We start from the raw sequence: 22836 nt of genomic DNA, 5'->3' as shown, positions 1-22836 counted from the left end.
TGTAGCGTAGCTGGGACTTAGATGAAGGGAAAAGACTGATTCTGGAAAGGAATCCTTCACTGCCCATTCTACTGATGGTTTGGAAGATGGAGTCGTCCCGGAAGGGCCATGCTTGCTGGTCATTTGCATCTTGGACTAGCCAGGAGTATGTGTTCTCGGCTGATAGTGCATATGGTGTGACTTCAATCTTGGCTGTTGGGACAAGGCCTGACGTGCAAGAGGGGCAGATGAAGTCTGACTCTTTGAACGCGGAAGGCCTGTATTCTTCGGGCCAGATCATATGATTTGAGCACTTTTTACACTGGACGGTTGGAGCAGGAGACCCTTGGTTTCGACAGAGCTGTCTTGACGGCCGTATGGCACTTGCGTTCCCTAGTTATGTAGAATCTTTTGATCGGAAATCGAAATTATTTGAGGGAGAGAGATGTTCAGCGATTTTAGATAGCAGTTTTCATGGCTTGACGCATCGACAATGAATAGTAAGTCGTGTTGCTCCATTTTGGCGATATGGAGATCAGAGAGAAATATATGTTTACTATATGAAAGTAGGTGATGAGACACCCCGAAATGAAATGATCAAAGAGAAGTGTATGTCTATAGAAAGGCACCAAATCTGGTTTAGTAGCTGAAGCTTATACAATCCAGGGGCACTGCAGACAGCTCTGCATCAGAATGACCTCACAAAGAACCTCTGCATCCGAATCCCAACCGAATTCCTGTCAACTGCAAATAGTATGCGCTCACTAGTATATCAAAACCCCGAATCAGAGCTCGCGAAAAGTAAAGATCATCTCTGTCAGTTGGGGCTTTCCTATCATAGCTGCCGCTTTTATGAGGGCGCTTAGAGTCAGGCTCGAGTCAATATCAGTCCGGGAGACTCACTGAGTTGCTCAGAGCCATCACGTGATGATCAGTGAGGACCATAACCTACTTTACCGAATTCAGCAGCATGAATGTTCGAATTAGGACTAGTATCCCATTCTGACGTAGAATCTAGATGGGATTTCGTTTTCAAGGACTCACCTTTTTTTTAGCAGCGTTTTCACGCCGATTGGTGTTCTTCTACTTACCCGCACAGCCTCGTCACCCATTCTTTGTGTCTTTCTACTACACTCTCATACAAACTAACGCTTATCATCAACATGGAAACTGGTTCATGTGACCTGGATCATTTTTTCAATTTGGACACCGATCAGGGACGTCCTAAGCTAGACACCGGCCAGGGGCGTCCTGCGCTTGCCGGCAATGAGATTTGGGTTATTCTCCGAGCCCTACGTCCTGTTCCTTCGGACCCGAAATCGTTGTATTTCTACTCACCTGACTACAATCCAGTCATCTCTGATGAGAAACAATTAGACCTTCGGATCCAGTTTCATCATCTAGATATCGAGACCGGCGACGTTTCACCCTCGTCTATTCCTGGCACTCTCGGGTCCTAGCTGGATATTTTGATGGGCAACTCCATGTTCAGTTCACCCGCATTTTGGATTTCAAGGAATACGCCGTAATACCGCCCGAGGACACGCCGTACATTGATACTATCGACAAGGGCAAGCTTTATGACATGCTCAATATGCTTGCGAAATGGTCATGGCCCATCCCAGTGGCAACCACGAAGGAATACACTGCGGTAATCTTGGATCTTCCAACACATGATCACCCAGACACGGAGCTCGCTGATGATGATTGGCTACTTTTCCAAGGTGTGACTGATTAAGGGGAAGGTGATGTCCCCTCAGCGATGTTACGATCCAACGTTTGCTTTGCTTTGCTTGTTTGCTATTGCTAAGCGAGAGTTGGTTGTTTGCATCGTTTACAAAGCGGTCAGGACTCAGCTATAAGAACTGGCTGATTCCCACTTTGCAACTTGCTTCCTTCCTTTCTCTCCCTATCTTAGTTATTCTGAATTTAATGCACTCTTCTATCTTGCAAGACCCGGCACGTCACAGGCGACGGTAATGGATCAGAAGCAGAAGAAGATGAAAAGGAGGAGATTTGATGGCATGGTTCATCTTTTGTCGGACCCATAGCATTCAGCTGGCTAATTTAATACTACAATTGTCTTAGTTATCAGAATAGAACCATGTACCCGCTGATAGGTAGCAATTTCTTGGTTACTACCTAGGGGCCTGATGCTAGATCGCCGGGGATCCTTGGGGGGTCCCGAACTATAAGGAAGTCTATCTGCCGGATGATCATATGCCGTATCGAAACAGATGTATCCTGACGTAGATAGTTATTCATTATATGACTTATATAAGCTTATATATATAGGGGATTGTTGAAGGGACACCCCAACCGTATAGTTACTCCGTACGGGTAAAGCGGCTGCATAATCCGAGGATCTCGGGATGTTCCCGAGGTAGCGCGTAGTCGATGATAAAGCGGTATGTCCTGTCGAAGGGGCCAAAGAAACAGTTTATTCTTGTCTACTTCGTACTCTCTCTGTACAACGGTGTTAGGCTATCGCTTCCTAATTCTTTGAAATATATTTTTGTCGCATAAGCGACTACTTGAACAGTACGGTTTTACAGGCCTTGCTTTGATTTTCATCATACTCATATCAAGTTTATCTACAGATGTCCTCCGAACATATCGCAATCCATCTTCAACAGCGCCCGGAGACAAACATTGTCCCCGGGGAAACATTTGCTGTACAAAAGCATACAACTCCTACTTCGGAAGAACTTGAAGATGGAGAGGTTGTCTTGGAAAGCCTTTACCTAAGTCTGGATCCTGCGATGCGTGGGTGGTTGGACGATCGACCTTCATACATTCCTCCAGTTGCAATTGGCGAAATCATGCGTGGCTACGCTGTGGGCCGTGTAACTGCCTCGCGGTCAGAGAAGTTTCCAGTTGGCTCCTATGCTCTCGGTATGGTAGGTTGGACTGAGCAGGCAATTATCAATGAGAGCTCTTTGGAATCCGTGCCTACGCCTGATCCTGCGGATGGAGGCCAGTTGACCGATTTTCTCAGCGTCCTTGGCTTGACAGGAATCACTGCGTACTGGGGCATGGTTGAGGTTGGCCATGTCAAGCCTGGGGACTTTGTGGTTGTCTCTGGAGCAGCAGGGGCGACTGGGTCTATCGCTGGACAAATTGCAAAGATCCACGGTGCCACTGTGTACGGAATCGCAGGCTCGGATGAAAAGTGTCGTTGGTTAGTTGAGGACCTCAAGTTTGACGGGGCACTGAACTACAAGAGCGAAGATTTCGCCGAAAAGTTCAAGAGTTTGATGCAAGGAAAGATCGACCTCTTTTATGACAATGTCGGAGGAGAAGTCCTCGACTTGGCTCTACTCTGTGCCAACAAAAACGCTCGATTTGTCATGTGCGGTGGAGTCAGTCAGTACAATGAACAGGAGGTCAAAGGACCAAAGAACTACATGATGATATGGAGGATGCGGATTCGCATGGAAGGCTTCATTGTCTTCGATCATATGGATAAGAAACCTGAGATCAGACGGAAGCTCAGCCAGTGGCTTGCGGAGGGTCGACTGCAACGGAGGGAAACCATTGTGCATGGCGGGTTATCCCAAGCCGAAACTGCCTTGATGCAACTGTATAAGGGGGTAAACACAGGTAAGCTTTGATTTCTGCACACTAATGAATTTATACTAAACATCTCGCAGGAAAACTGCTTGTCGAGGTCAAAGCTCCTTGAAAGCTACCAAGATATCCATGGTACATAGCTGATATAAATGTAATTTAACTTGGTCCCCTGATTACAATTCAATTCTGCCTTACAATTCAATTCTGCCTTCATGCTGGTGTGTTTGAATCAATACGGGTTACGTCATCCTGAGTCGGGATTCCCGAGATTCACGGGTCCCGAGGTCGGATGTTCCTCGGTATCATCCCGACGACGAGCCGAGGGTTATAACAGCTTTGATATCATGATATTCCTTTTAGATACTAATAATTTGAACTGCTCTCTCTCTTACGATTTTTCTCCATTGATCACAGCCTATATTTCAATTGGGTATATTCTTAACCATGAGTGTCACTACTACCGTGGTCAAAGGGCCTTTGAATCTCGCCAACCCACCCTCAGTATTTTCGACCAATCCAGTCCTCTCATGGTACATGAAATATGCAGTGGACTTCAGCATTGCTAAGACGACCACACCCCCAACCAAATATTACGCCTCCAGTGCGACCCTGGTGAACACTGATCGGTCTATCATCCATGGGGCCAAAGAGATCTGGGATTACTACATCGATCTCTACGGACAGTTTGAGCGTTGTGCACATGACGTGATTTCAATCGTCGTTTTGAGCGATGAGACGTCTGGCAAACATACCGTGATTATTGAGACCACGAACAACTTGCATCTCAAAGGTGGAAGGGGAATAGTACCTCTGCCCCAAGCCTTTGTTTATGAGATTGGCAAATCCGAGGAGGGATGCGGCACGGATGGCCTACAAATCTGGCAGCTGAACTGTTACTTTGATCGTGGTTTGCTGGATAAGGCGGCGAGCACCTGAGGCTGTTGAGAAGTCTCCGAAGTCCTTATAGCTCTAGTTCACAAAGAAATGCAAAGCGAACAGAGGTCTTAGATACTAAGCAGCAATTATTCTTAAAGTCCCTAAAGTTAGCATATCGTCCAATATATTTTGCTCTCACATAAAGTCCGGAATGCCCTAATTACCATTCGGGGATAAAGAAACGTGAGCATTGTTGTCTCTACATACCATTGAGTAGAGCAAGGAACAAACGACTAATAGCTTTAACCAGAAGTGTGAAAGAAAACGCGGGAGTAGGGCATTTCAAGGCGCATGACCGTCCATCGCATCGCATCATCGCGATAACCATCATCTATGACTCGCATGAGTCGCCGAATCGCACGCTGTTAACGTTAAACGTATAAGGCCAATATATAAGATGGACTCTTCTTCCCTTCCTTTCTTCTTTCCATCTTTTATCTTCATGACTTCATCATCCTTCTTGCCATCAAATACATACGGCTCGTTCCATCTTCATTCCAACATACCTATTACATCCAAACCTTACCATGTCCATGCCGGCCAAGCCAGATGAAGCTCCACCTCAGTCATACACAGAAGAAGGCAGTATCCTTGACATCGTCGACGAACTCCGTACCGTCAGTGTTAGTAAATATGTCCATTTGCCGCAGATGATCATCTGTGGTTCCAAGTCCAACGCCAAACGCTCTGTTATTGAATCAATTTCCGGCGTGAGCTTTCCATCAAGGAATGACTTTTACACTGGCTTCGTTACTGAGATCATACTACGCTATGACCCAACACCTCACTTCAAAGTGAGCATCCGGCCTGGCCCAACGAGAATAAGCGAAGGCGACCTCTGGCACCTAGAATCATTTGATCCCCCTGTTCACGACAACACTGAGCAGTCAGTCGCGCTGATTGAGCAAGCAACGCAACTCGTCAAATTCTCCCTCGAGGATGGATTCAGTGACGATGTCATGAGAGTTGAGGTCTCTGGTCCCGATAAACCTGACCTGACTCTCATCGACATGCCCAGGCTCTTCTTCGCAGATGGCATAGACAATGGAGGTCGAGAGAAGACTCCTGGTCGTCGGACGATTGAAAACTACGTGCTGAATCAACGGTGCATCATCCTCCCCGTGGTCTCCGCCAAAATCGACATCTGCCCTCAAAAGTTAATCGACTTCGCTGACAAGTATTATCCTAACCGAGGAAGGATCTTGGGAATCATCACCCATCTTGACACACTCCAGGAGCCAGAGGAGGAAGCGTTATGGTTGAATGCCATCAAAGATCGGCATCCTAAGTGCCACTGGGGTTGCACTTGGTGTGTACCAAGTCTTCCGAGACACGCCACTTGCTAGATGAGGAGAGGGAGGAGAAGGAGAAGGAGTTCTTCGACCGAGGAGATTGGAAGACACTGACACGGCAATTTGTGGGGGCTGGCAACCTGCGGCGTCGTCTCAGCAGTCTTCTTGTGGACCATGTTCGAAGCAGCCTTCCTGACCTGGTTCAGGGATTTCAAACAGAATTCCTGAATCAGCAATAGAAACCGTTACTTTTCAATTCCTCACTTTCGATCTGAGTAGTGCTTTTTGACGCGTAACTGAATTAACACTGAGTAGCAAGTGACGGTATTGTGAAAGAATTGCCATATAAGAGTGAAACCATCCAGAAAATACATCTAGTTTGATGATAACAAAAAAGCAAAGCTGTTTGTGTGAATTATCCAAAGTTCAAGACAAAAGTTATTAGGCAAAACAAGCAACACTAGATTAAGGCAAATGTCAATAGCAGAATCAACAATGCAGGGAGGCCAGCACCACATCGCCGTCTGGGTATTTGAAGGGCCATTAAGATGAACTACTTTTCCTGATCCGGGTCTTCAATCTCGATGGATGCCACAGTCCGCTCCTGTCGGCCCTGTCTAAATCAAAATAGATATCCCTTCCATACGTATGTCCTCTCCGACACAGGCATTCTTTATACATCAAGTGTAAGGCGTCAGGCTGTACATATGCGGCTGTTCAAGAACCGACATACCACACCTCCACTCCAAGTACATCGAACTTGATGCCTTCATCGGAGAGAGGCTCGTTACCAAAAGTCTGACAGGGTGAACTGACACCTTTTTCGAGACTGCTGTCAAGCCACAGTCCGTAGTGGCCGTCACTACGTCATATTAGCCAAGAAAAATAAATATTCTAGCAACATCAACCACTTACCCGCCTCCTAGACTGAGAAATCCAGTCTCGCAGAAAATCATGTAATCATTAACCCCGCTGTACGGGAAAGCCTTGAAGCGAATGCGTTCGGGGGTACTCGCACCACTCGGTGAAGGGCTATGGATCGAGGAAGGCGAAGGAGGCGCCAGGACTCCGCCACTCGCAGCGGCGAGATTAGTTTTAATATTCATATTGAGATTATGAGCCGGCGATTCCGCCCGCGCAGGTTTCGACTTATCGTTGCGCAGGGTGCTCCAGCGGCCGGCGGTAGTGGTATCGGCCGAGGGGGGAGGGGGGAGGCCAGCGCGCTCGAGGGCTTCCTCAGACTGGGGTCCTTCGCCTGGTGAGGCGAGGGGGAAGCTTGCCGGGGGCGGGAGCACGCTGGCCCGCCAGAGGAAGCACTCGCCTGTGCCGAAGAACTGCGAGTCTGGGTGTGGGGCGTCCGTCATGTAGGCGCCGAAGACGGAGCTGTAGGGGGAGGAGTCGCGGATTACGAGGACGTAGCCCGCCCGCGGGCTGCGGTGCGAGAACTCGGCGCAGTTCTCGTAGAGGGTGGAAAGGGAGGCGCCGTCGCGGTTCAGGCTGTAGGCTAGACGCCAGGTTTCGGCGAGCTGCAGACGGGGCGGCACTAGCAGTCGGATTTCTTCTGCTAGTGGGCGTGTCAGGAGTTGCTGCTGGAGCGAGTCGGCCCCTGTGGGGATCCCGAGGGTGAGGGGTGTGAGTGGTGGGGGTTGGAAGGGTGAGGCTGTTCGGTGCGGTGTGAACGCTTCAGATGAGGAGGACCGCGACCATGGCATGACGGAGGGCATTTCTTTAGTTGGCTCTGGGTCTGCTATGCGGCGATAGATTCCTGAGACGACGTGGCTGACTGGGTAGGACAAGTAGGAGGCAGCGGATTGGTAGGGTGGTTTTTCTGTGGGTGCCTGGGACGGTGATCCTGGAGTGGAGGTGGAGGAGGTGGGGGTGTCGGAGGGGATATTTTCTTGTGATGGGGACGACATTCGTGCAATTCAAAATCAATTGACGAAGGATGTTAAGCTGATGGTAGAGGTACGAATGCGGAGGGGAAGTTGAGATGGTTATCGACTTATCATGTGGGGAAATCTAAGATGTCACACCTGGCCATCCTTGTAAGGCGTGGCATGATTACGAGAAAACAATGAAGTATTGGGCTCAAGCCTATGGAATGAGATCAAATACACATATAAGTTGCAATTGTCTTACTAAATAGTATTTTGATACACTAATTGTCACTGAAAACATAAATGTCGTCAAATAAGGTTGAACTTGGCTATATATCTGAGCAGAACCTACCAACTCTATGCTGATGTCTTCAATATGGATCAGAAAGGAAATATTCCAATTGGAAACTCATGATAGCAAGTTTTAACGCTATTGAAATGGCATGACCCTTCTAGAAGATATGAAATGTCACACGAAAAAAGCCAGATCAATGCGACGATGATGGTATCTCAGTGTATTGAACAATTCAAGCGCAACGCTATTAATTCTTTAAGGCATCCGGACGGAGATCAACCGTCTCAAATTCTAATCCACTGACTTCGAAGACATGTCCTGGTCGCAATGCCCCGGTGTAGATATTCTCCTCGGCATGTGGATGGAACAGACCGGTCTGGTTGCAGTTCAGGACCGTTTTTAGACCCGGGGGATCAGTCAGCCGGAATACGCCCCAATCGGGGTTTTTGCTCGGAGCGCACACGATGGCAATGCTCTCGGGGAGCATCACTTGGTAACCGCAGTGTGTGTGTAGATCACGGGAGCTCATGAAACAGGTCTGTGACGGATGTGTGTGGATCCAGCCGAGCGTCATCAAATCCTCGGAGTCACAGTAGTCGAAGAGGGCGGATTCATTAACCGTCTCGCAGGTGTCTGACGTCGATGTCTGCTCGGGAATTACCAGTTTAGATATGAAGAGCGCGTTGGAAACAAGAGTACCACACAGGATACCGCATGTCTCAAGGTTGGCGCGGGTGTTAAAAGCAGCCATAGATAAAAAGCGGGATCGGAGGTTCGCTGGTAAGAATACCGAGCGCAAGGGGGTGCCATTTTCGAGATAGGCGGAGGGTTTGAAGGTGTAACTTGAGGGATCGAGATCTGAACGCGTGGCGGTGGTTTGTTTAGAAGGTTGGATCTTCTCAGGCAGCACCGGGCCTGGCAATACCTTTGCCGGTCGCGATGGCACCACAGCCGTTGTAGAATCATCGATAATAGATGCCCGGCTAGGCTCAAGGTGTTCCTTGGGAGGCAATATCGGAGGCGCAAAGCGTTCGGCATTCTTATCGAGTATGGCAATTTGGCCTGGAGACACAGTGGGTTCCAGGGGCTTTTGACGGGGCACAGTTGGATACTTGTACGCAGAAGCAGCCGATGAAGGAACCTCGGACTCTTCGGGGGTTTGACTATAAGGTTGATTTGTGTGGTCGCGATCACCCGTGCGAGAGTCCGATTTCATAGAATGGTCCCACTCCCTCCATATGCCAGCTGCGCGACGTGTTTCAATCTCCTCGGCAGATGGCCCAGAAAGACCCTTTGAGTTTCGGATGGTGGCTCGGCGATTGAGCTCTGATTGGGCTAACTGCACGGCGAGATCTCGATTCTCTCCAGCTTCCAAAGGCTCTGCCACGCCGGCGAGAGCAGGATCCGGAACTTGTTCGCGTGGTTCGGGGATGGTTTTGGCTCGTGAGGGCTGTTGGCGAGATTCGCGCTCCCGCATCAACTGAGTGTAACGCTCATAGCGCTTATTGATACGCGGCCGCAGAATCTCCAACTTGCTAAGATTTTTCTCAACCTCTTTCTCGGCTGCCACCAATGCCTTGCGATCTTCCTCATTCTTTTTGACATCGGGGTGCTTGGAAAGATGGACCAGGATCAACTGAGCGTGTCGAAATAGAATGAGATAGGCTTGCTCATCGTGTCCTTCGCGTTCATAAATGTGAGCCTAACAAATGAAGAAAAGTCAACAAGTCTGCAGTAATCGATATCCACGTGCAGGCAACAGGTATAACCAACCTCACGTAAAAGCGTCGCGGCGGTCCTCAGCCAGTACCGCAGAGGAACTGAAGAGTTGTACTCGTAGTTCTGTGCTATCCGCGTAATATGCTCAACACTTTGAGGGGCAGTACCTCCTATCGCATTGGAAGCCATAACAAAAAAGGTGCGCTAAGGCAAGGGTAGACGAGAATTAGAAAGCCAAAATGATGAATTTGAGCCAGGATCAAGCCTCAAAGAGCATAGTGAGATGATAGGAATCTCCGAAACCTGGAAAGACCAGCGGCAATTGTGGGAGCCGCATCTAGGCGACCTGGAAGATAAACCTGGTGAGGGGAGAAGAGGTGGGATGAGAGAGCGGGAAGCTTGGTCTCTCCGCTCTCCGCTCTTCAACGTCAAAGAAATTTCGAGGGATTCCCTCACATTTCTCCCTTCAATTAGTACTCTCCTTCCATTAATGCCATACGCAAGAATCATCTTGGCATTTGCCAGATCTTTATAATGAGGCGAATCAGGAAAGAGCGAATGCCGCTGGCGCGGTTTCCGGTCACGGAGGCGCTTTACTCGGCGATCCGCCTTCAACGTGGGAAAACCAAGGATCAACCGCAATACGTGAGTCCAGGGCTACTAGGCAAGTCTTGAATCTCAGCTCTTATACACAATGGGTACAAATATGCTTATACGCCTTGAACTTTGCAGACCATGTTTTCGAGCGCGTATCTCCCTACCTTCGTCGAAACCCGCCGGTAGACATTCTGGACCTTTGGCCCGGGGGTGGTTTCTGCTCATCTAGACTGAATGAACTCATTAAACCACGTCGCCATATTCTTGTTGAACCAAATCATGCCTTTCACGGCCTTCTCACACGCCTCGCTAAGAGCAAGCCGTGTTATAAGCTCGTCGATGATCGCATATATGGGAAAGCCGATTGGTCTGAATTCTTTGCAACTCATCTTCCAGAACAAGGGCCTGGAAACCGAGAAGGCTCTGCGATTATACCAAGGAACGATACACTTCTCATCATGGCTAATCTGCCTGATGCTGTCTCTCCGACGGATCATTTCAAACCCAACCGCTGGTTTCTCAGCTTCATGAAAAGCTGCTTAGAACAGAATGGGTTGAATTTGTACGGGGCCGTACGAGTCATTGCCTCATTGCCCTTCAATGGAGTCTCGAATATGCTACCTCGGTCCACTACAGAGCGCACACGAACTGGTGTATTTGCGGAGACCATAGGCTTGCACAACATAGAGATTGCCACTCCAGCTGAAACTGAAAACTCCCTTCGATGGCAAGGCTGGGATTACTTAAATGACAACAGGAAGCTCGTGGCTGAAAGAGCTGCGGCGAATAATATTATCACTCCACCTGACAGAGAGCTTCCTCCGTTAAAGCTGGTGCCAGAAGTTGTTCACCGCGGCAAAAAAGAAATACCAAACCAGCCGCGAGTGCTTAGTGATGTTCACCAGAGGCTCTTGGCGGACATCGCGGCAGCAGACGAGTTGGGTCTCTCTTCGAGCCACGAGACCACAGACCCCAATATCAAAGCCATCATTCGACGGCGAGGAATAGCATTCACGCACCTCACTAGGGAAAATTCAGCCCATCAGTTTCGCGAAAAGCTTGTCAACATAATCATTAAGCTTGACGAACTGGGCCGGTCATTTGCACGTGCGGCTGCGGATCCTAAGGAGAGTGTTGAGAGTCTGAAGGCTCTGGAAGATCAGATAATATCTCTCAAATCAAGTTATACTACTTTGATCTCAACTTCTCACTGGACAATATGGGAAAAACATAATTTCACAATCGATGATCTTCGCTTCCGCTCGGTTGAAGCCCCCAAAAATGGCGGCCTGGTACATGACCGACGACCATTTGAACCCCTATACATCGACCCAGAGGAGATTTATCCTCGTGGGAGCGGGCGCGGAGTCATATATTTCGAAGCGGACCCTAACCCGCCCGTTCTGAAGAAGGCCTTTGACCTACCGAGCGCAATGGTACAACCAGTCCTCGACCGGTATTATGGACTGTTAGCATTTGTGTCCAACAAGATGCCGGTTGCCGAACTCCTTACAACACTTTTCCCGAATGAGACTATCAATAGTCATGTGCGGGATATTCCAAGCCTTGCGAACTTTGCCGAAAGAAGACTCAAGCCTGGCTATGGGCCGATGCCCTTGCCAGATGGTTCAACTTCAGACCCAGCTTTCAGCTACCAGGAGAACGTGGACTATGATTTGAGCGGTGTTCGACTCCGCATTCTTTCCGCAGAAACCCTGTTGGATATCGCGATCAAGTATGAGAAGCTTCCGGATAAGCTCCCTGCTTTCTCCTTCAGCCGAGCTCTGGGTGGGACATTGACCCAGGCGCAGCTATGCAATGGGGCTAATAACCCTACTGGCTTGAAGATCAAATAGGGCCTGATTGGCACTGTGTATATAACTGTATATTATTTTGGACAAAAGGATTTATAGAATTTTATAGAATGTAAACAAGGATGGGAATACATAATTGTCTGGGGGTTTTAGGGTTGTATGAGCGCATTAAGTGAAGATTGTCAATACGGAGTACAGATATGAACATCGACATACAGATAGATGCAAGGACATATAAAACTAGGGCTACGTTCCATCTCCATCACTACCACCATCCACCATCTGCCTCTTCATCACTGTAATCACCTCCCTCTTCACTATCCTCTCCATCACTGTCACCATCTCCATCTTCATCGCTGTCACCACCTCCCTCTTCTTCCTGCCCATCACTATCCTCTTCATCACTGTCACCATTTCCATCTTCATCGCTGTCACCACCTCCATCTTCATCGCTGTCACCACCTCCCACTGCTTCCTGACCATCACTATCATCTTCATCACTGTCACCGTCACTGTCACTGTCACTGTCACCTCCCCCTTCTCCCTGACTATCACTGTCATCATCGCCTTCGTGGTTGTTGTCATCGTTAACATTGCTTTCGTCATTTTCTTTGCCTTGGCCCATGGAAGCCACCATAAAAGCTGCACCACCCGCACCTATAGCTAAACCTGCAAGGCCAGCGGCTATATTTCCACTTCGACTGCTTTGATTCTGGGACTGGGACTGGTGAGCCTGATTGCGACTGTGATCGGGCTTCCAGGCCTGGCCATGACTCTCATCAGGAGTGAAACCGCGTCCTATAGGCTCAGCCGGACCTGTATGTTGGACTGGACCTATTGGCTTGATTGGACTTATAGGCTCGACTGGGCCCGTATGCTCGACTGGACCTGTATGCTCAACTGGAGGCTCGACTGGACCCGGAGGCTTGATTGGACCAGTGGGCTTAACTGGAGGCTCGATTGGATGCTCGACTGGATGCTCGACTGGGCCTGGAGGTTTGATTGGATCTGTAGGCTCAACTGGACCTGTGGGATCAACTGGACCGGTGGGCTCAACTGGGCCGGTGGGCTCAACTGGGCCGGTGGGATCAACTGGGCCGGTGGGCTCAACTGGGCCGGTGGGCTCAACTGGGCCTGTGGGCTCAACTGGGCCTGTGGGCTCAACTGGAGGCTCGACTGGGCCTGGAGGTTTGATTGGACCTGTAGGTTCAACCGAACCCGTGGGCTTAGCTGGAGGTTCGACTGGAATATTACTAGTAATGTGACTAGAAGTTTGACCTGGTGCAAAATTAAAACCATCACCGTGACCCCAAGTCTGATGTTGCCCTGGCCCGAAGTGGTCATTATTATTGTGACCATGTATCAATGGGCCTTGTCCCGGTCTCGGCGGGCCATAGGGTGACAAGTGCGTATGTGATAGAGGATTGTACGGCTGATATGGACCATCTCGTGATCCCGAGTGTACTCCAGGTCCCCTTAAGCTGGTCGGCATGGACGGCTTATATGGCTTGTACGGCTGTTGCGAAAGACCTCGTGATCCTGAGTGTACTTCAGAACCTCCCAAAATGGACGGCTTAGACGGCTTAGACGGCTTGAATGGCTGGTGTGGACCGCCTTGTGATCCAGAGTATACTCCCGGGCCTCCCAAACTGGTCGGTCCGGACGGAGGTTTGGAAGATGGCTTAGATGGCTTCAGCGGTTTCAACTGCTTTAACGGCTTCAATGGCTGGTGTAGACCGCCTTGTGATACCGAGTACACTCCCGGGCCGACCAGTTTGGGAGGCCCGGACGGAGGTTTGGATGAAGGCTTAGATGGTTTAGATGGCTTAGATGGCTTAGATGGCTTGGACGGCTTTGACGGCTTTAACGGCTGATGTGGACCGCCTAGTGATCCTGAGTGTACTCCAGGGCCACTAGAGCTGGTCGTCCCAGATGGAGACTTGGACGAAGGCTTGGCCGGCTTCGACGGCTTCAACGGCTTCGACGGCTTCAACGGCTTCAACGGTTGCTGAAGACCGACCTGTGGTCCCGAGTGTACTCCAGGGTCCCCCAAACTGGTAGGCCCGGGTGGAGACTTGGATGAAGGCTTGGATGGCTTCAGTGGCTGGTGTGAACCGACTTGTGGCCCCGAGTATACTCCAGGGCCACCCAAACTGGTAGGTCCAGATGGAGGTTTGGATGACTTGGACGGCTTCAACGGCTGGTGTGAAACTTGTGGCCCCGAGTGTAACCCAGAGCCTCCCCAGCTGGTCTGCCCGGACGGCTGGTGTGGACCGACTTGTATTCCCGGGCGCACTCCAGGACCTCCTGTGGTAGGGACAGGTGCCGATTCCTTGCTAGACGAAAAAATCCTTTTGAAAAACCCGGGCTTCTTGGGGGGTGGAGTATAGCTAGGCTGTAGCTGCAGTTCCCGCAGGCCTTGCTGTACGGTGGGGGGTGCCTGCATTGGAGCGACTTTGGGTATGGTTCCAGCTGTGGTAGTCGGGATCGGAGGTCCTCTAACTCCCGAATCAACCTTATTGGGGCGGATCTGGTGTGGCATCGGGTTTGTCCCTGGTAGCTTTGCAGGTTCGGGGCGTTGCTCGCCTGAGGATGCCTTCGGCGGCTTTGTCACTTTCTGTGGGGATGTCAGTTGAACAGGCATTGCTCCAGCTGTAAGAGTCATAGGATGATTGGTGGGGAATGGATGCGGGACTGGAGGGTAGTTGTATGTCCCTGAACTAGGCTGCGGAGAGATGTGTTGGGATGAACTCATTGCCATGCTATTTATGGTTGTATAATGCATTTGCTGGTCTGTTCTGTGAATGTTGCTTGAAGTGGAGAGCATCCCCTCGTTACCGATAAGTTGGCGGACGACTGCTGGTCTGGGTGCCGCATCTCCGGGGTTCAATGGTAGTTTTGCGGGACGTGGAGGGCCGGCTTCTTGTGGCATTTTGGGCTTCTTGCCTGATTTGGTGGAGGATTTCGGTTCTAGCGCAGTGATTGGTGCAATGTTGGCGTAGTGCTGTGTTTGCTGTCCCAATTGTCCCGACGTAAATTGAAGATTTTGTGATGGTATGTTAGGCTGAGATTCGTGACCAGGTGAATTTGATATTTGATTGACAGGGGACAGTCCAACAGGACGCCTGCGAATCTTCATCATATTCGCGTCAAATTGCGAGGATTGTGGAGTGGCGGAATATATTCTTGACGCATCCTGGATGTTGCCATAGGCCGGTCCTGACTTCTTGAGCGCTATCATGGTACCTTGCGATGAACCATGGCTTAATTCACGAGCACCAAATGTATTGTGGGTAGCCGTGACTGCATTCTGCATGCTGAAATTCTGTTGGTTCAAGACCGAAGTGTTCTGGACGGTATGTATACTCGTGGCCTGGGATGACTGGATGACCTGGAGGTTCTGAATTTCTTGAGCCGTTTCGTGTAGTCCAGATGAAGTGGGTGCTGTGTCTTTCAATGCCAACTTTCGGATCTTCTTGATGGCAGAGATAATTGTCTTGTAGTTCTCATCCTCCCTACTTTGGAAATTTGCCACGGAGAGGTGACTACAACCCGCCATCAACTCGACCTTCTCGCCACGACGACCAAGAGCTGCGCAATACTCGTTCAAACTCTATAGGCAATATCAGCATACCACCCTTTTTACCCAAGAGCTTGTGAGTTAGAACTTACACATTCTTGCTGTGGCCATGTCGGAACATCTTCGTAGCAGAAAAACAATTTCATCCTCTTGGTAACCTTTGCCTTGAAGCCCTCGGAGATATCGCATAAAACAACTCCACTTCTCTTTGCCCACACAAGGTCTTGCGAATATGCCAGTTCAGCCTGTGTCAGCCCTGGAGGTGTACGTATACTGTCTCTCGCGCAACGCAGCAAGAGCGTCGCCCACGTGATCCCTGGTGATGCACGTTGTGGGGTACTAAGGAAGATGATTCCCCGAGTGCAATCGATTGTATTTGGGAATTGTGAAAAGGCATCATTCAGGCACTTTATTCCAGGAATTTGTTAGCTATATAATACCCCAGTAAAGGAATGCTGAAACAAAGACCCACCGATTCAACAATAAAGCCACCGAAGCCATGGCAGATCAATGCTAGAGGCCGTGTCTCGGGGACATCCTCCCGAATAGCAACAATTTGGCCAAGCAAGGCCCTGGACACATCCTGGATATTCTTCAGAGGCAATTCGCATAACCAGACTGCCTTGGCATCGTAGTCAAATGTAAATACTCTGGCCCCACGAATGTCCTTTGCAATGAAATCGCGCAGCCAGAAGGAAGCGTCAGGATAAGACTCCCAAGGGGCCAGGCCGTGGACGGCTACAATGTCAATGGCCTTGCTCTCGTCGTGCTTATCGGGCTTTGGAATCTTTGTTTGGCGCACAAGCCTTGCCGTTAGGCCTTGTCCGCTAGGAGGAATGGGTGCCATATATGTAGCCATGTTTGACGTAAAATTCAACAAAACGTTTGGGAGGGAAGGGTTGCGTATCCAAGTCTCTTATCCAAGGGCATGGAGAAATATGTAGGACAATGGATTTCGCGGCCTTATGACCTACAGATGGAAAAGTCCCGGGAGAGCGGTACGGAGGTGTGGACTAGTTTCTCTTGAGCCGTATGCCCAGGTGAATGATCCGAGGCTGAGCTAGTGGCTGTCACACCAGCGGGCTAAGCCTCCACCGTTCTAAGGAGTATAAAGCGACCAACTGTTGTCCCGTTTCTCGGGCTATGTTTAGTGTGATTTAATCTTGCCATATCTCCAAAATAGTATCCATAAAGGCACTTCCTAAGATAGTATCGTACATGGGAAGAAAAATCTTACCACCACCCCTGTAGGTCTTAAATTAGCTGGGCGTTGCTGCATATGCATCAGCCACAAGTTCACAGGTTGTCTGGTGATCCTGAACCTTCCGAGGAGATGTCGAGTCGACTTTCACGTGCTATCGATTCCTGATGAGTGCGTTTAGCTAGATTTACCCCATGTTCATAATACACGATGTACCGATACGTAGGAGCAAATCACGTCAATAGACCAAAACTGTATATTGAACTACTTCGTCCGAAATATACTAGTAGCCTCCGTTTGCCAAGGCTAACTCAACCAAAAGTAGACATGTAGGAAGCCCAGTCGGGCCTACAACTTACAGGTCTAAATTGCATGTGTTGAGGCTGAACACAGCCCACCCCTCTTTTTGCCCGCTTGAGAGTCTTGGCTTTCGATATTTCCTTTTTCGAAGACACGAGCTAGGAGGCTAGGCTACTGCTTGATATTATTTTGTTAGGGCTATGGCGCTTGGCCCCCATTTGATACACGTTTCTGCCAAGTCCGTATACGAGGGATAGACTTTCGGGGAGAACCTACTTCCCACCAGTCATACGTCTTACTATCCAGCCAATAGGCCGAATTCCCTGGTTTAACTGGGGTATATAAAAGGTATATGTGAGCCTGAAAGACGTATCCAAAGGCAGGCTCTGAAGTTATTCCATTACATTACCTACCGTACACCATGGAGAACTATAGCTCCTCAACACTTCCACGAAAGAAGGCCAAGACTGGGGTGAAGAAGACTGGGGTAAAGAAGACAGGAAAGAAGTCCACTGGCAAGAAAAAGCCAACTTCGTCTACCAGTGCAGTTCACCTTGCCGCTCCTTATAATCCTTATCCCACGAACACTCAGTATGCACCGAATTATGCGCCTCTTCCACAGACGGTGGTTATTGAGAAACCAAGTAAGAAATTTGACTTTTCCTTTGGCGACTGCAACATCTTGAGAATAATACTAACGGTCCATGCGTTATAGTAGGGGGTAACCGAAGAGGAAAAAAATCCATATGTGCACTCGTGTTTCTAGCGGTTGCCTCCTATCTACTGGCAATCAGTCTGGGTCGTAAGTTTAGACAAAATGCGTGATACAGTGTATTTTCTAACGGCATCCAGTTTATGTTCTAACGAGCTGCGCCTGGACAATGGCAGATTCCAATAAAATCTACCTCGCTGAGCTCTCAACAAACACGACCTACGATATCTCACTTCGGGTGGGCTACTTTGGTGAGTGGACAAGAGGCCAAATCATCCTTCATTAATCAAGATCCGTCCCATCTAACTGTATGTAGGAGGATGTCTATCAGTCACCGATGCAGCTGCCGTATCCTCTTCCGATGGCAATTCCTCCGCACAAACGTTCACCAACTGCGTCTCGAACATGCGCCGAAAGGATCTGGACGACCTGAGCGAAGAACTTTGGGAGCACCTAGACCACGAAGTCTCTAGTGTCCAATCCGACGTTCAAACCTTTCTGAACACCACCCTCCCACAATTCAAACACCTCCAAGATGATGTCTTCTTCTGTGAACCTCCTCTCGTTCATGCCCTCCTATTTTTCATCTCGGGAATTATGCTCCTCGTTGCTCGCACAGGCACATCCAGAAAGAAGTCGTACAAGGCAATGTTAGTGATCGCAATCACTTTCAGTGCCTTCTCGCTTGCCCTCGCTCTAGTGACCGTCCTCGGTACTCTACAGGGTATGAATGCGTTGCTTGACGCCTCTTCATCCGGGGAGCAAAGAGATCTTGGTGATTCCTTGTATCTATCGCGTGGCAAAAGAATGCTGGGGTATCAGGGAGCTCTTACTGGTATTGTCGGTGTATTCTATATCTCGATGGGGGTGCTCTTTGTGCAGCGGACGCCAGAGGGAGCGGCTGGGTATGTGGTCCAAGCCTGGCATACTATGGGAAGACCTTTGAGGAAGGGTTGGGGAAGAAGAAGATAGGTAATATGCCGAGCAAAGAGGAAATTATGTTTCCGGGGTGATGTCTTGTGGGGAGAGGCAGGTTCATGGGTAGAATGGGGTGATATTCCTATTCCTGGCCATTTCTTGCCGGTCTATATTGCTTTTTCCCTCTGTTACCTATGTTCTGACCGTTCTGCTTGCTATTTTCTTTCCTTTCTTGCACCGTTTAGGTCTTATTTGATTGATGGGTTGCTAGGCAATAATGTTTAATGTACTCCACTGCGCAAAAGATCATTAATGAATCTATGACTACACTACATACTAAGAACAGCATTGAAAATGGAGGCTATGAGTTCAAAGAGCCTCCAGAATTGGCTATAATCTTTTCAAGGGTAGATGAGAACCTACCTATCTCATTGGTGCTCACCGCTAAACTCAATTCGGTATTTCGGCCAAGGATGACCGCATGCATACAACATAAGCACTAAATACGGTAACTAACATATGCCAAGCCTCTGTGCTAACTATGTATAAGGTTATTTATAGGTAAACGGGAAACAGTGGGTAAGCGGGGAACACTGATCGCCTGTAATCCCCGACCCCAGGAGCCCTTTCGGCTCGGGCACCAACAGCCACCAACAGCCACCAACAACCACTTGATGTTTCAATTGGTTGTCTCGATGTGAAATAAATTGATTGACACACTATTTACCATTTTGAACATAGAGATGCAGGGTGCCGATTGAATATTATTGGTCAAACGACACTTTGCCCAAATCTCGCGCATTCCAAGCCACCCTCAAAGTCGAGACCAAAGTCTACTGTAGGGGTCATTCCAATAGAATGTGCGGCAGCAGCCCCCCCCAGTCAGGGAAAATCTGATATGTATACGGAGCACATTGCATATCAAACGTTCCAGACCCTGCACTCATACCCAATGATATAGCACTAAACTCTGGCTGAGCCACGTGTGGTGATCGCGCCGGCCCGTCTCACCCAGATTTCACCCAGATTTCACCCGGGTGATACGGATAAGTACTCCGTAGCTTGAAGATCGATTTGATTGGAGAAATAAGAAGCCCTAGGAACAGGGGTTCAGAGAGCTGAATCGAAAGCTTCAATAGGCTGGTTCCATTTTTGCATATTTCTTTTTCTTGGATTTCAAGTAGTATCTACCGAGTAGAAAATAGGCTGGCTGAGCAATCGGACTTTTGCGGAGACTGTAAACCCCTACGAAGATTCCGGTTAAAAATTCCATTATGTTCTTTTAGTTGATACCCCCATGATATTGTTCGAATTCTAGTATTATTATGGTGTAGACGCACGCTATGACAGACTTCGCCCACAATCCGATCGGAACAACCAGAATCCTGGACTTCCTCTTCACATCATATTCGGGTCATCGCCCAGACAGTCATATGGTGAAAGATAAACCCTAGGCTCACCCCTCGATGATGATATGATGTCAGTTGCTACAATAAGCACTGGCTTGACGGGGGATTACAGAATGGAGAGCGAAGTTATAATATGAAGCGGCAGAGCGCCCGATATCCCACCTTCTGGTGTCGACGGCTGCCCAGGGCAAAATTCCCGCAAGGCAATGACCTGGCGCGGTGTGATGTCGGAATTGCAACCATGCTACAAATGAGAATGTCGCATGGGGGCCAACTTCGTGTTCCAAGTTCTTCGTCACTGCGCCTGAACGCCATTTCGGGAATTTATGGTGACGCCAATCTCGTGCTGGCGCTTTGCTGTCACAGGCCGCTTCCCGAGTATGACTCATACCCAAGCCCTTGGAGCACTACTGTATCTGCTCGCTGGTTAAGAGGATTCCAAAAACAGACAAGCCCTTAATGGGAGCCATGAGTTCGACTTTGCCTCAACATTGTTGGCATCATGGGTATCTGGGATTGGGTATCATATATTACTGACCAAGGACGAGCTTGACGCGCTTGAAGATGGACTTGATTGCCTCATTCTACCAGCCATTTGTCTTCAAGCGATCAGTGATCCTCGCCATAACCGGGTTGAACCTTCTCGTCTCCGGTGCAACCAGCCCGTGGCCTTGGTAGCCATGGGCGGCTTAGGGCAGGATGACTAATTCTTCCCACGTGATCGCTGGTCAATCACCTGACCTCGGGACCCTGCCGTGATTACGTGATCCACAGGATCGAACATGTGTTCAACGGTTGCCCTTGACTGGTCAGATTCGGGTGAGTCCAACGGAAGCCGATCGCAACTCGAAGCGGCAAATCGCAGGTTGCCGAAATAAGTCGAACCGTTGAATACTGACTTGTCTAATCTTAAAAAGTCAAAGGAAATGAACTGGACCCGTCTCCAGATTAGTTCCCCCCGTTTGCACTTATCCAGTGACACCGTAGTATCTTGAGGTCACCGTCGATCTTGTATCTTTCCCTTTTCTCTCTTTTTCCCTTTGCATGTTCGAGACCGGAAGTGGGCCGGTTTGGGTTGTTTTTTTTTTTTCTTTGCTGTTGGTCGGAGTACTTTTAGCATAGCCATTTCCCTGTTATTCTTTGTCTATCTTCTAGCCCAATCTTATAAACACCATTCGCCACTCCGTCATTATTATACTTGCACCCGTGGGTGAGGCTTAATTTGCCTATCGCATGTCCCGGTGGCGCTGTTGATATCAGAACGATTACGCGGGTCTCGCCCGTTCCCCCGGGATCATATAGACCCTGATCTGCTCGCGAATTCCTCCGGTATTGCGCACTGAAAATATGGCCAATTCCCCAATTCAATTGTCGCTTCAGACAGCCGGCCAAAGCCCGCCACTGTCGGCTCAAGCCCCATCGAGTCTCACCCCACCGGTGACGCCTATAGCCAAAGAAAGGCCTCCAAGATCAACTCCAAGTCCATTCCAAAATTTGGCAAAGCAAACGTCCATTTCCAAGGACAATGCCGGCACTCTACAATTCACCGACGACCTCGAAATCTGCCAGGACGAGAACAACCGCCCCGCCGAGTTCGGCCGCGGCGTCTGGAGCATAGTATACAAAGCGCGCTCATTGCCACGCCCGCAAACCAATCTCCCCGGCACACCCCCAAGCTCCCCAACCTCAAGATCGCAAGTGCTAGCCGTGAAAGCACCACTGCGCCGCGATGCGCGCCCAGTTCTCAAAGCCGAAGCATCAACCCTAACCCGCCTCACCTTCACCCAAGGCCACGAGCACTACATCGTCCCCTTCCACGGCTACAGCGCCGAGCTTAGCGCACTAGTAATGACCGCCGTCCCCTCCTCCCTGGCACTATACATCGAAGAGCAATCCCAGCTCGCGCGCACCCGCAGACCCGCAACAGCAACAATGTTCGACCCCGTCCAAGGCCCAGCCTCGTACCAGGAGCTCGCGCGCAAGCTTATCGCCGGCCTGAACTGGCTGCACCAAGTCGCCGGCGTCGTGCACGGCGACATCAAACCACACAACATCCTCCTCCGACCCATCGACACAGACGAGTGCAGCGAGAACCCCGAGTTCCCTTACGAGCCTCTGTTCGCAGATTTCTCCGCCACCGTTGATATTCCGACGGCCGATGCGCCGCTCGATACCACGCGCGCATCCATGCCCTCGTTCACGCCGCCGTTCACGGCGCCGGAAATGCTGGCTTCCCTCACGTCTACTGAGATGGCGCCGACGCCTGCGTCGGATGTCTTCTCGCTGGCGGCTACGCTGCTTGCGACTGCGACGGGCGATTTGCTGCTTTATCCTAATATGAACCATCGGCTCAGGCTCGAGATGGCGAGGGCTGGGCATCAGATTGTGGATTTTGCGAGGTCGGGTATGAATGGCAGTCGGGTACCGAGGAATGGGTTCGTTGAGCGCATTGTTAAGCCGGCTGTTGTTAAGGATCCGGCGATGCGCATTACGACGCCTGATTGGGTCGAGCTTGCGTCTGCTTGATGTTAGACGGGATATATTTGCTATGCTCTTTTGGTTATTTGTTTTGGTTTTTATTTGCATTGTCCATATACCCTGTTTAGATGGAGTTTGGCGGAACATGTATGGCAT

The 22836-nt window shown here is 49.6% G+C and overlaps 9 protein-coding genes across 9 annotated transcripts; 6 read left to right on the top strand and 3 right to left on the bottom strand.

The window, feature by feature from the left end:
- Positions 1–1142: 1142 nt before the first annotated feature.
- LCP9604111_248 (NADP-dependent oxidoreductase) lies at positions 1143–3664 on the top strand (the record flags this gene model as incomplete). The annotated part of the gene is made up of 4 exons (XM_039068563.1): positions 1143–1303; positions 1384–1630; positions 2616–3582; positions 3633–3664. The coding sequence occupies 4 exons, from the start codon at positions 1143–1145 to the stop codon at positions 3662–3664; spliced, it is 1407 nt and encodes a 468-aa protein (XP_038932796.1).
- Positions 3665–3996: 332 nt separating this feature from the next.
- Positions 3997–4488, top strand: LCP9604111_246 (uncharacterized protein; the record flags this gene model as incomplete). Its single annotated transcript, XM_039068561.1, has 1 exon — positions 3997–4488. One exon carries the CDS (start codon positions 3997–3999, stop codon positions 4486–4488), a length of 492 nt encoding a protein of 163 aa, XP_038932794.1.
- A 527-nt stretch (positions 4489–5015) lies between these two features.
- LCP9604111_245 (uncharacterized protein) lies at positions 5016–5834 on the top strand (the record flags this gene model as incomplete). Its single annotated transcript, XM_039068560.1, has 1 exon — positions 5016–5834. One exon carries the CDS (start codon positions 5016–5018, stop codon positions 5832–5834), a length of 819 nt encoding a protein of 272 aa, XP_038932793.1.
- A 663-nt stretch (positions 5835–6497) lies between these two features.
- On the bottom strand, positions 6498–7696 carry LCP9604111_244 (putative oxidative stress response protein Oxr1; the record flags this gene model as incomplete). The annotated part of the gene is made up of 2 exons (XM_039068559.1): positions 6498–6642; positions 6696–7696. The coding sequence occupies 2 exons, from the start codon at positions 7694–7696 to the stop codon at positions 6498–6500; spliced, it is 1146 nt and encodes a 381-aa protein (XP_038932792.1).
- Positions 7697–8199: 503 nt separating this feature from the next.
- Positions 8200–9860, bottom strand: LCP9604111_243 (putative endosome-associated ubiquitin isopeptidase (AmsH); the record flags this gene model as incomplete). Its single annotated transcript, XM_039068558.1, has 2 exons — positions 8200–9654; positions 9726–9860. 2 exons carry the CDS (start codon positions 9858–9860, stop codon positions 8200–8202), a joined length of 1590 nt encoding a protein of 529 aa, XP_038932791.1.
- Positions 9861–10205: 345 nt separating this feature from the next.
- On the top strand, positions 10206–12124 carry LCP9604111_242 (uncharacterized protein; the record flags this gene model as incomplete). Its single annotated transcript, XM_039068557.1, has 2 exons — positions 10206–10335; positions 10404–12124. The coding sequence occupies 2 exons, from the start codon at positions 10206–10208 to the stop codon at positions 12122–12124; spliced, it is 1851 nt and encodes a 616-aa protein (XP_038932790.1).
- Positions 12125–12347: 223 nt separating this feature from the next.
- Positions 12348–16521, bottom strand: LCP9604111_241 (uncharacterized protein; the record flags this gene model as incomplete). The annotated part of the gene is made up of 3 exons (XM_039068556.1): positions 12348–15695; positions 15755–16069; positions 16135–16521. The coding sequence occupies 3 exons, from the start codon at positions 16519–16521 to the stop codon at positions 12348–12350; spliced, it is 4050 nt and encodes a 1349-aa protein (XP_038932789.1).
- A 1063-nt stretch (positions 16522–17584) lies between these two features.
- Positions 17585–19785, top strand: LCP9604111_240 (uncharacterized protein; the record flags this gene model as incomplete). Its single annotated transcript, XM_039068555.1, has 5 exons — positions 17585–17807; positions 17879–17965; positions 18016–18126; positions 18192–18780; positions 19755–19785. The coding sequence occupies 5 exons, from the start codon at positions 17585–17587 to the stop codon at positions 19783–19785; spliced, it is 1041 nt and encodes a 346-aa protein (XP_038932788.1).
- A 1764-nt stretch (positions 19786–21549) lies between these two features.
- LCP9604111_239 (protein kinase domain-containing protein) lies at positions 21550–22728 on the top strand (the record flags this gene model as incomplete). Its single annotated transcript, XM_039068554.1, has 1 exon — positions 21550–22728. One exon carries the CDS (start codon positions 21550–21552, stop codon positions 22726–22728), a length of 1179 nt encoding a protein of 392 aa, XP_038932787.1.
- Between the last annotated feature and the right edge of the window lie 108 nt (positions 22729–22836).

Source organism: Penicillium roqueforti (assembly GCF_015533775.1).
Source record: "Penicillium roqueforti strain LCP96 04111 chromosome Unknown scaffold_01, whole genome shotgun sequence".
Lineage (NCBI taxonomy): Eukaryota > Fungi > Ascomycota > Eurotiomycetes > Eurotiales > Aspergillaceae > Penicillium > Penicillium roqueforti.
The sequence above is the reverse complement of the archived record's forward strand: the minus strand, read 5'-3'. Positions and strand labels throughout refer to the sequence as shown.